Genomic DNA, 11,547 nt, shown 5'->3' on the forward strand with positions numbered 1-11,547 from the left:
TGTGGTATCACCATTGGCCTGTGAAATATTATGCAAAGGTTTTTCAGTGCTTGCATTGATAGATAATAAGATTCAGAATTTCAGAGAAGTTTGCATAGGAAGAGAGATAAAGGAGAGCAATGGAATGCCTCAATTATTCGCAGCTACAAGCTAGAACAAATTGAGCACATAACCATGGTTAGTTTCTTTTGATAATTTTTAAAAATTTAAATTGAACGAGGAGCTGACCCACAATAACGAGATGGGGATTTTTAGTTTAAATTTTCTCTAAGAATTTAAGTAAATAAAAGTGAAAACGTTGCACGAATAAGTGCAATGCTCAACAGTCAAACAACAAGTTTTATTTATGAACAATATTGGAGAGAAAGCTGCTCTAAGAGCAAAATATGCTTCTTGCTCAGTGCTAACAATTAAAAGCCAAACGTAAAATAAAAAACAACAAAATGGAGTAATGAAACCGCGATAGTTGAATTAACTGAAAACATCTTACAACATCAAATTATAATTATAAGCTGGGTTGACAGCATATGGAATGCAATTCCTACCTTCCCTCAGAAACTAATAATGACAGAACCTTAGACCCAACGAAAAAATTCAGCTACTTTGTTAGCTTTATTATGACATTCCTAATATTTGCATTGTGCAATTAGAAGACATCAGGAGGGAAATGCCCTGGAAAGGGGTTGCTTTGTTGAGCTTGCTTCAAATGCATTGCCAAACCATAGTTGTTCACCTGCCAACAAAACCATGTAACTCAACATCAGTATGCATTAAAGGACCTGCAATTTACTACTAATGTGTGTAGTTTTATAAGTATAGATAGTTATTTTAAAATAATGAAATAAGTTATGGGAGATTTAAGACAATGGTAAAACTGACAAGGTTATATTGGAATATACAAATGCATGTTATCAAGGAGAAATTTAAATCAAATAATGAGATTATTGCAAAACATTTTCCCAATAGAGAACTGTAAGCCTAGTGTGAAACAGAGATAAAGTTGATACTGACCTCAAGAGTTCTGATCTGTTCTTGATATTGAGACACTAACTGCTTCAAATTCTGCAACTCTTGGTTCTTTTCATCGTAATCAGAAAAACGCTCATGCTAGATTTTAAACGCATTTTTGAAAGAATTTCTTTCCTTAATCAGCACCTGGATTTGCTCCTTTAGCAACAAATTCTCCTGAAAAGAGTACAGCTAATGATAAATTATACAGGTTAAACCTCCCAAATAGGATATAAAAAGTTACTGTTAATTTTAATTGATAAGCATAATCTTCAGCATGCAATATGTGTTTGACTTTTGAGTGTTACTCTAATGAGTGAATTGACCATATATACAATGATTAAATGTTCTGGTTCTGTTTCTGGGCACAGAAGGTGCTTGTTTCATTAATCCGGAGAATTCTTGGAGTACATAATTTCTTTCGGTGGATTATTGATGTTGGAGTCTCTTATTGTGCAGCAAGAAACGAGGGAAAGAACACGCGACGTGGCGTGTGTTTTCTTTGAAGGAACTACAGTCTGCTACAAATAATTTCAACTATGATAACAAGCTTGGAGAAGGGGGATTTGGCAGTGTGTTTTATTGTTGTTGTTGTTCTCATTGTTGTTATTATTTTGTCAAAAAGTTCATGCAATATGTGCCTTCTTATTGTGGTGAATGTGAATCTTGGTTTGGCAGTGTTAATTGTGGTTGCCAACTCATGCTGTGAATTTGTTACTTGTATAGTAAATTTCGCAGCAATCTCATGTATGATGATCTAATTGTCTGACTTGTTGCTTTATCCATGGACTTTGCTTTATAAAATTTCATGCATCAATCTTACATCACAATAATTAAAGATCATTCTTTCATGGATGAAAGGATCAGATTTTGAGGGACATGCAAAGAATAATTTTTTTCCCTCTCAATCGTATTAGGATTTGAAGTGCATGGATTTAGAAACTGAGAAACCCCCTTTTGGCTGAACCTATTTTTCCATTGAAGCAATCCTTCAATGTGACTAGACTTTGTTTTGTATTATGATACCAGATGAGTCTTGAATGATAGGCATTTTTTATTTGAGTGCCTTAGCAGATTCTTAGCACTTGTAGGATTTGATTTGACTTTATAATGTGATTTATAGAATAGAAAATGTTATCAGCATTTTGAAGAGCCAATGATGCATGAATCTCTGATGAAAATATTTTACCTAGTGAATGTGAATTCAATTGAAATATCTTAACTATATTACCATTTTTCCATTTCGAAGTTCTTAACATTCTGTTTTGACTTTTGATCCCTATAAAGTTGTTGCTATGTTGATCTGTGTACACTTGCAGATTGCAGTCAAGATATTGAAAGTTTGGAGTAACAAAGCTGACATGGAATTTGCTGTTGAAGTTGAAATATTGGCAAGAGTTCGGCACAGGAATCTTCTTAGGGCTTGTTTGGGTGAGCTTTTAAGAAAATATCTTTTTTCGAGTTATCTTTTTTTAAAAGATCTTGTAGAGGAGTAAAAGTAATTTTATGTTTGGATATCTCATGTAAAAAGGTCTTTTTATCTATCAATTATGTTTGGGTATAACAATATAAAAGTACTTTTTTATTTATTTATTACATGAAAAACATCTTTTTTTTAAGAAAAAAAGATCTTTTAAAAAAAAGATGTAAATTACAGCTTCTCAAAAAAGATCTTTTTTTTTTTATTTTACTAGTAATTTTACTTTTACTACTAGAAATTTGCCAAACATGTTAAAAAATTAAAAAATATATTTTTTCATTAAAAAAAGATTTTTTTCATTAAAAAAAGATCTTTTTTTTAACAAAATAATGGCGCCCAAACATGCACTTAGTCTACGTGGCTATTGTGCTGAAGGGCAGGAGGTTGATTGTATATGATTATATGCCGAATCTGAGCTTGCTCTCTCATCTTCATGGATCGCAGTCGTCAGAATGCCTTCTTGATTGGAAACGGCGGATGGATATTGCAATTGGATCTGCTGAGGGGATTGTGTGAGTAAAAACCTAGTTTTGATCCCTCTTTTTTTTTTTAGTCCATGTCACTACATAATTTTGATTATTATATCAAAAGCTTTGGTCTTAATATCTACAAACATTTGCAGAATTTCTGAGTCTTTATAATATGGCAACTTAACATTGACTCTAGATGATATCATGAGAGTGATAACTAAGTTAATAATAGAGAAGGAGGTTCCAAGAGCAAAGTAAAAATTTTAGGTGGGCCAAAATAAAAATAACACATTTATAGGGATTAAAAACATAGTTATACCTTATATTATTGTTTGATATATCAAATACAAGTTGTGAAGTTAGGATGAAGTTGGTCTAATGTGAATTTGGCTTTACTTGAAAATAGGTTTCTCCCTCTCTCTTCCATTGTCAAGTGTTTGAGAATTGAGATTGTTATGGCTTGTGCAGGTATTGATTTGAATTTGATGAAGTGATTTCTGTGTAGTATGCTAGACATTTTGTGTTGCCGGTTTGGAATGTATGTCATTTCAGTTACCTTTGTTGTTTACTATTCTGTTGTCAATATTCTTTGAAATTTTTCTTTGTAGCATCTTGAATTCTTGAGCATACTCAGTAATTTACCAAGTTATGGCAAATATGGGAGTAACTACTAATACAAATCCAAACCATAGAAACTCATGATATGTAAAGCAATTCAATGAATATAATCATGACAGAATTTTAGTTGACAAAAGGGCCAACATGGCTGATGTCTGCTTGTATTTTTAGAGACTATGAATTTTAACATGACAACAACAAACATAAGAAAAGCAGAGTCATGATCAAGCACACCGAATATTAAAAAAGAGAAAGTGATAAGTAAGAAGATAATATAACAAATTTTTCTTAATGGTGATGTTATGACTTATGAAGCTTTAGGGTGGATAGCAAACCATGTTTGGATGAATGTAAGAACAAGACCAAGAGTGGCAGCAAGCAAGGCGATGATGGTCCATGGCGAGCGAAAAAAGGTGTTAGAGGCCTCTCCCATCCAAGACAGCATTGTGATCCTGCCTCGTTTGGACTTAAAATGTGAATCGATCTGGTCTCTAACGTGGGCAAACAATGGTGTCTCAGGCACAAGAATGCTGTCCATCTTATTAAACAGATCTGCTACTTCTTTGTCACTGGCAAGTTCATTGATAATTATGTCAGCTAATCTGAGTTCCTTCACATCCTCCGGCTGATCAATGAGGGAGCTCATGAAGACTAAAAATGAGCTGATCTCGAAGTGGTTTCGAAAATCAGGACACATCTCATAGGCTACAAGGTTGAGGAAGATATGAGCCGTTGAGCCATCCACTGTGAGTTTTGGAAGGTGCAGCATCCCATCTTTGAAGCTAGGGAAGACTGAGTTGTTGTTGGAAAGTTTTCTGACACGAATCCCGGCTGCCTTGAGCTCCCGTATGGTCCCAATTCGATACTTCCTGAGGTGCAGGGATCTCCTCTTGTTGTTGATATCCTTATACAACGTGTGTTGGTCTCTCATTAAGAGGGCCCTACGCAGATAATCTAGAAGATGGGCAGGGTCGTCCTCTTGCTCTTCCTCATCATCATCTCCTTCCACGGCTACCTTCACTTCTTCATTCTCTCTTTTCTTTCTCTGAAGCTTCGGTGCTGACTCAATACCATGAACATGGAGGAAGTTGTGGAGGCATTTTTCGAGCCTCTGGTCGTCGTTGCACAAGACCCTGAGCCATGGGAAGGGAATTTGGTTGTTCAAGATAAGCAAATCCTGGTGCACTCGTACAAGCTTGTCCATTGCTGTCCATGCATCCTTATATGGCTTTCCTTGAAGAGTATCTATTTTGGCTAGATGAATTGGACCGATTGAGATGATTTGTGGCTCATAATATTTTCTAAACTCCACCCTTTCAGCCATGTACTGTGGAATTCTGTGTATTTTAGGACTTGAATCTGAAACTTTGTTAACATCTCTGCTTGAGTGCTTCCTGTGATATTTTATGTAATTCACTCTTCCTACGAACCAATCGTCCGTGTTCTCTTTTTGGAATTCCCAAGAACTATCCTGTTCTTCTGGGAAATCCATTCTTGGAAGCACACAAGAAAACAGAGATTAATTAGAACTAACTAGGATACATCCGATCTGCCATTAAAATATGGAATGAGAACTCCATAAACCAATGATGTTTCTGTTCATTTTGCTTTCTAAGTCAAGCACCCGCAAAGTCTTTGATTTTGTGTTTTTAATTGAAGCATGCCACAAGCTTTGGATCCCTTGTCATCCATCTTCTAAGAAATTACCATGTGAACTTTATGTTCAATCAATCAACTTGCAACTAGTAATCAACTCCATTCAATATTTTAATTACCAGCCAATACTTTTTTTTGAAATACATTATATTAAAATTCGGCTTTGCTAGATAGACAACGGAGAATCTGAACAATATGAATAACGAGCTGAAAATCGTAATTAACAGCAGTTATGACGTTAATTTAGTTGCATCTAACTCAGACCTCAGCTAGCAGGAGCGTTGCTAGCCTGGTCATACGTTGGATCTGTTATACCGTACCGGTACAGTAGAGGAAAGGGCTACCTTAGAAGTGGAGTCACCCTAAGTGTGTAATATTTGATTTGATTTGACTTGTAGAATGCAAATGAAAATAAAGCACCTTTATCCTCTAACTTAACTTAGATTGCTTTGATTTGGGTTGGATATATGTTCTATATGGCTCAGCTGAATTCTTTGCTTTATTATTTTTGGGCTTTGTTAGCTAGAGAACTCACTAACAATCTTTGTTTTAATTACTCTATCTCATTGGGCTGCTATTGTTGTAAGTTTGACCTGCAATATTAATCAAAACAATTAAAAACTAATTGGGTGTTTAACTCACTAGATCAATATTTGTCATCATCAATTGAGTTAGTTAATTTCTTAACTCAACATGTATAGATCTCCTTTTCTTATTTTATTTATCTTATGCTATTCTTCTTTTTTTGGGATAGCATAGATTGAATTCTAGATTTTTCGAGATTCTGATACCGTGTTAAGAAACCACATATCCCTTTATTTGTTTTGCAATCTAACTAAGTCAAGCTTAAAGTGTTTGATTTTGTGTTTGTTAAATATAACTGAAATCATTGAACAATAATCAAAACCTTGCAGATAATCATTGAACAAAAAGACATGAAAATTTAGAAACAAAAACAAACTATGGATTTTAACATGACAACAATAAACATGAGAGAAGCAGATTCCAGCTCACATACTGATGAGTAGTGTTTTATTCATCATGAAGCACACCGAACAAGACATGTTATGACTTATGAAGCTTTAGGGTGGACAGCAAACCATGTTTGGATAAATGTAAGAACAAGACCAAGAGTGGCAGCAAGCAAGGCGATGATGGTCCAAGGCGAGCAAAAAAAGGTGTTAGAGGCCTCTCCCATCCAAGACAGCATTGTGATCCTGCCTCTTTTGGACTCAAAATGTGAATGGATTTGGTCTCTAATGTGGGCGAACAATGGTGTCTCAGGCACAAGAATGCTGTCCATCTTATTAAACAGATCTGCTACTTCTTTGTCACTTGCAAGTTCATTGATAATTATGTCAGCCATTCTCAGCTCCTTGACATCCTCCGGCTGGTCGATGAGAGAGCTCATGAAGACTAAAAATGAGCTGATCTCGAAGTTGTTGTGAAAATCAGGACACATCTCATAGGCTACTAGGTTGAAGAATATATGAGGTGTTGAGCCATCCACAATGAGTTCAGGAAGCTGCAGCATCCCATCTTTGAAGCTCGGGTACACCGAGTTGTTGTGGGAATCTTTTCTCACACCAATCCCTGCTGCCTTGAGCTCCTGTATGGTCCCAATCCTATACTTTCTGAGGTGCAGTGATCTCCTCTTGATCTTGATCACGATCTCCTTATGGATTGTGTTGCAGTCTCTCATCAATAAGGCCTTCCGCAGATAATCTAAAGATGGATTGGCTCGTCTTTGTCTTCATCTTTGTCTTGTTGGTCATCTCCCTGGACAATTACCTCAATCTCTTGCGCTTCTTGTTGTCCACTTTGTGTGCCGTTATTCTCCTTTTCTATTCCAAAACATAGTTTCCCTTTGCCAAGCTTGGGTGTTGTCTCAATACCGTGCACTCGAAGGAAGTTTTGGAGGCATTTTTTGAGCCTGGCTTCATCCTGACACAAGAGCCTGAGAACTTGGAAAGGAATTTGGTTGTCCATGACAAGCAGATCTTGGTGCACCCTCACAAGCTTGTCAATGCTAATCTTTAGCTCTTGCTCTGACCAAGGGGGCACAACATGTTCTTCCTCAGTGTCCATTATATGAGAAGACAAATGAAGAACATAGGGTTCACTGTTTTGCTTATGAAGGGAAAGCAATAAGAAAAGAATAGGAATGACCCCTTTACTTGTTTCGCAATCTAGTTAAGTCAAGCTCCAAGTCTTTGATTTTCTGTTTCTTAATTAACCAAAATCATTATGTTAACTCTTTTAAGTGTGGTTTCTTTAAAGGCATGGTGAATTTCATATTCATTCCTTTTAGGTATTTAAATATATGTATGTGTCTTTTTCATGTGCCATTTTTTTAAGCTTGCAACTTGCACCTTGTCTCTAGCAGTAAACTATAATATGTTGACCGCTGAAATATGGTTGACTCTTGTAGGTTAAGGCCACTATTGTTGTTATGATAATAAATAAATCATAAAAATAATACTTAGAAATATAATTATCTAGTTGTGTTTTTCATCTTGTAGTTTTCCTTTTGTCTGTCTTAAAGATATTCTAAATAAAACAAATGAACGTGAGTGACCTACAGCATATGGTATACCTTATTAATTTTTTTTTAATACTTTAGAGGAGCTTGATCCATATCTATCTATCTGATAATGTATAATCATTGAATACTTGGCGCATAATGGAAAACAATAAGAATAGGAATGATTCCTTTACTTCTTTGCAATCTAACTAAGTCAATAATTGGTTTGAGGATCTTAAATTGTACTCTCAGCAAGTTGTGTTAAGAGAGACATGTAGTATTGTTCTGAACTCTGAAAGAAAAAGTATAAGCTCTATTTCAGTGATTTTTTATTTGGTGAAATATATGTTAAAAGTGGAAATTTAAATACAAAAATCCTTTTTATCTTATAATTACAAATGCTAATTCTATGCATTTTAAGCTAATAGGAAGAGACATGAATAGTTATATTTCTAACATTATCATACATTATTCTATGCAAATCATAGACCGTTTGATAAATATCCTTAACTTTTTTTATTTTTATATTCTTAATAAATAAATATCATGTGTGAGTCCTACTACTTTGATTTAAAGATAAATAGATACTCACTTTTTCACTTTGTCAATTTTATTTGAGAGGAGCTTAATTCATATCTATGTATCTGATAATGTATACTCATTGAATACTTGGCCCCATTGAGGCATAAGGGAAAGCAATAAATAGAAATGATCCCTTTACTTGTTTTGCAATCTAACTAAGTCAAGCTTAAAGTCTTTGATTTTGTGTTTGTTAAATATAACCGAAATCATTGAACAATAATCAAAACATTTGCAGATAATCATTGAACAAAAAGACATGAAAATTTAGAAACAAAAGCAAACTATGAATTTTAACATGACAACAATAAACATAAGTGAAGCAGATTCCAGCTCATCATGAAGCACACCAAAGAAGATAATATAACAACTTCTTCTTAAGGTTCATATTATGACTTATGAAGCTTTTAGGGTGGATAACAAACCATGTTTGGATGAATGTGAGAACAAGATCAAGTGTGGCAGCCAACAATTAAGGTAGCTACAACCCACCAAAGTGGGATAATAGTATAATATGTTTTTTGGGTACAGTGAGGGCCAAAGGGCCCATAATACATTGTGTTCAAGTTGGATAAAATAAAGTTAGAGACGTGATCTTTGGGCCTTTTATATCCATGTATTCGTGAACTACGTATTCACACAGCGGTTAGAAACAAGAAAAAAAAATCAAACAAACAAATAAGAAAGTGGATTGAAGCCTTCAGGCTTCAAAGAAAGTAGTGTAAAAGACCAACTTGGGTTGGTTGAGTAGTCAGCTTACTCGTCCGCTTAAACAAGTGTTGGGAGTTCGAATCCCGTCTTGAGGGATACCGTGAGAAACCAAAAAAAAAAAAAAAGAACGTAGTGTAAAAAAAATTTTCAAACTTTTGTTTTCAATGAATTTTTTTGAATTTTTTTTAAAATATTAAATTTAAAATTTTAAAAGAATTTAAGAGAATAAATTAAATTTTTAGTGGTAACTTGTAAGTTAGGCCAAGCCTTTTAATCTATGTTGGTTACATTACTTACGTTCCACAACCACTCAAGTAAATACATTCAAATATTTAATATATATTTGTTTTTTTTAATCCTTAAAATATATATTAATATTAATAAGACTCTAAAATAAAATAACCTATCTTAATAAGTTACGGTCTTCACTCTTCACTCTTCACTACTTCAATATACATGACTGATAAATCTAGAGAAAAGGATTCTTCTAAAGCAGAACTTGAGCAAATTGTATAAGAACCAGCTAAATCTCACAAAACAACACGTGAATTGAGAAAATCATCATGGCATGCCGACTATGTCATGACCTGCCATGATGTATATTGTTTTGTTACTGAAGATGGAGAACCATCAACCTTTTAAAAGACTGTTGAAAGTCCAGATTCTTCTTTATGGATGACAGACATACAAGAAGAAATGAAAGTACTACGTAAAAACAAGACGTGGGAGCTTGTCCCACTCCCGGACAGAAGGAAAGCAATTGGTAACAAATGGGTTCACAAAATAAAGCGTGACAATCACAACTAAATAGAACGTTGTCGTGCAAGATTGGTGGTGAAGAAATTTGCTCAGAAAGAAGGTATTGATTTTAATGAATTTTTTTCTTCAATAGTTAGAATTTCTACAATAAGAATAGTTTTTGCTATATGTGCTGTGTATGACTTACATCTAGAGCAACTAGATGTAAAGACTGCCTTTCTTCATGGTGAACTTGAAGAAGAAATATATATGCTCCAACCAGAAGGCTTTGAAGAATCAGAAAAAGAAAACTTGGTTTGCAAGTTAACCAAATCTCTGTACGGCTTAAAGCAGGCGCCAAGATGTTGGTACAAGAGATTTGATTACTTCATTATTAGCCTTGATTACAACAGATTTCAATCAGACCATTGTGCTTATTACAAGAAGTCTAGTAATAATGATTTCATCATTCTGCTGTTGTACGTGGATGACATGTTGGTGATAGGCCCCAACAAAGATCATATCCACGAATTAAAGGCTCAGTTGGCCAGGGAATTTGATATGAAGAATTTTATGACCAGCAAACAATATTTTGGGGATGCAGATTTGCCGAGACTAGAAAAGATAAGAAGATTTGGCTATCCCAAGAAAATTACTTGAGAAAGGTCTTGCGGCGCTTCAACATGCAAGAGAGTAATCCAATATCTACCCCACTTCCTGTCAATTTTAAATTATCTTTTGAGATGTGTCCTAGCAATGAAGGAGAGAAGATATAAATGTCTCGAGTACTATATGCATCTGCAGTGGGAAGCCTTATGTATTCCATGATTTGCACCAGACTAGATATTGCTCAATCTGTCGGGATGGTTAGCAGATTCATGGCAAATCCAGAAAAAGAGCACTGGAGTGCTGTAAAGAAGATCCTGAGATATATCAAAAAAACCTCAAATATTGCTTTATGTTTTGGAGGATCTGAATTTATCATCAAAGGTTATGTTGACTCTGATTTCGTAGAAGACCTTGACAAAAGAAAATCCACTACAGGATATATTTTCACACTTGCAGGAGGAGCAATAAGTTGGTTATCAAAATTACAAGCAGTTGTAGCATTGTCAACTACAGAACCTGAATATATGGCAACTACGCAATCTTGTAAGGAAGCAATTTGGTTGCAAAGGTTAATGGAGGAACTTGGGCACAATTAGGATATGATTCCAATATTTTGTGACAGTTAGAGTGCCTTGCAAATCGTAAGGAATCCAGCCTTCCACTCAAGAACGAAGCATATAGGCGTTCAATATCATTTTATTCATGAAGTAGTGGAGGAAGGAAAAGTGGATATGTAGAAAATTCACACCAACAACAATCTTGCAGATATCATGACAAAATCAATCAATAAAGATAAATTTGATTGGTGCAGATCTTCTCTTGCCCTATTGAAAATATGAAAGCAGCATGAATACGCCAAAAGAATAATTTTGAGTGGGAGATTGTGAAAAGAAGAAGCAAAATTCTTTTTTTAGTTTGAAGTCAACAAAATTGGCTAGAGGTTACAAGTGATACAAGTGGAGCATGATAAAGTTTCAAGAAAATTAAAGAACATTATAAAACTTAAGCTTGATCTAGAATCAAGTATGATGCAAATGATTCTTATCAAATTAGAAGACTCATGAAACTACTTGCAAGTTGTCCAACTTACATGGTCAAAGTTCTAGTCGAAATTTGCAACTTGAAGATAAGATTAGTTGCAATCTTTGACTTGG

General features: G+C 34.7%; 1 protein-coding gene across 1 annotated transcript; it reads right to left on the minus strand.

Annotated features, from left to right (window-relative positions):
• Window positions 1-6,304: 6,304 nt before the first annotated feature.
• On the minus strand, window positions 6,305-6,934 carry LOC140175405 (UPF0481 protein At3g47200-like). The gene has a single exon (XM_072203751.1). It carries the CDS (start codon window positions 6,932-6,934, stop codon window positions 6,305-6,307), a length of 630 nt encoding a protein of 209 aa, XP_072059852.1.
• Between the last annotated feature and the right edge of the window lie 4,613 nt (window positions 6,935-11,547).

Source organism: Arachis hypogaea, chromosome 9, assembly GCF_003086295.3.
Source record: "Arachis hypogaea cultivar Tifrunner chromosome 9, arahy.Tifrunner.gnm2.J5K5, whole genome shotgun sequence".
In the NCBI taxonomy this organism is placed as follows: Eukaryota; Viridiplantae; Streptophyta; class Magnoliopsida; order Fabales; family Fabaceae; genus Arachis; species Arachis hypogaea.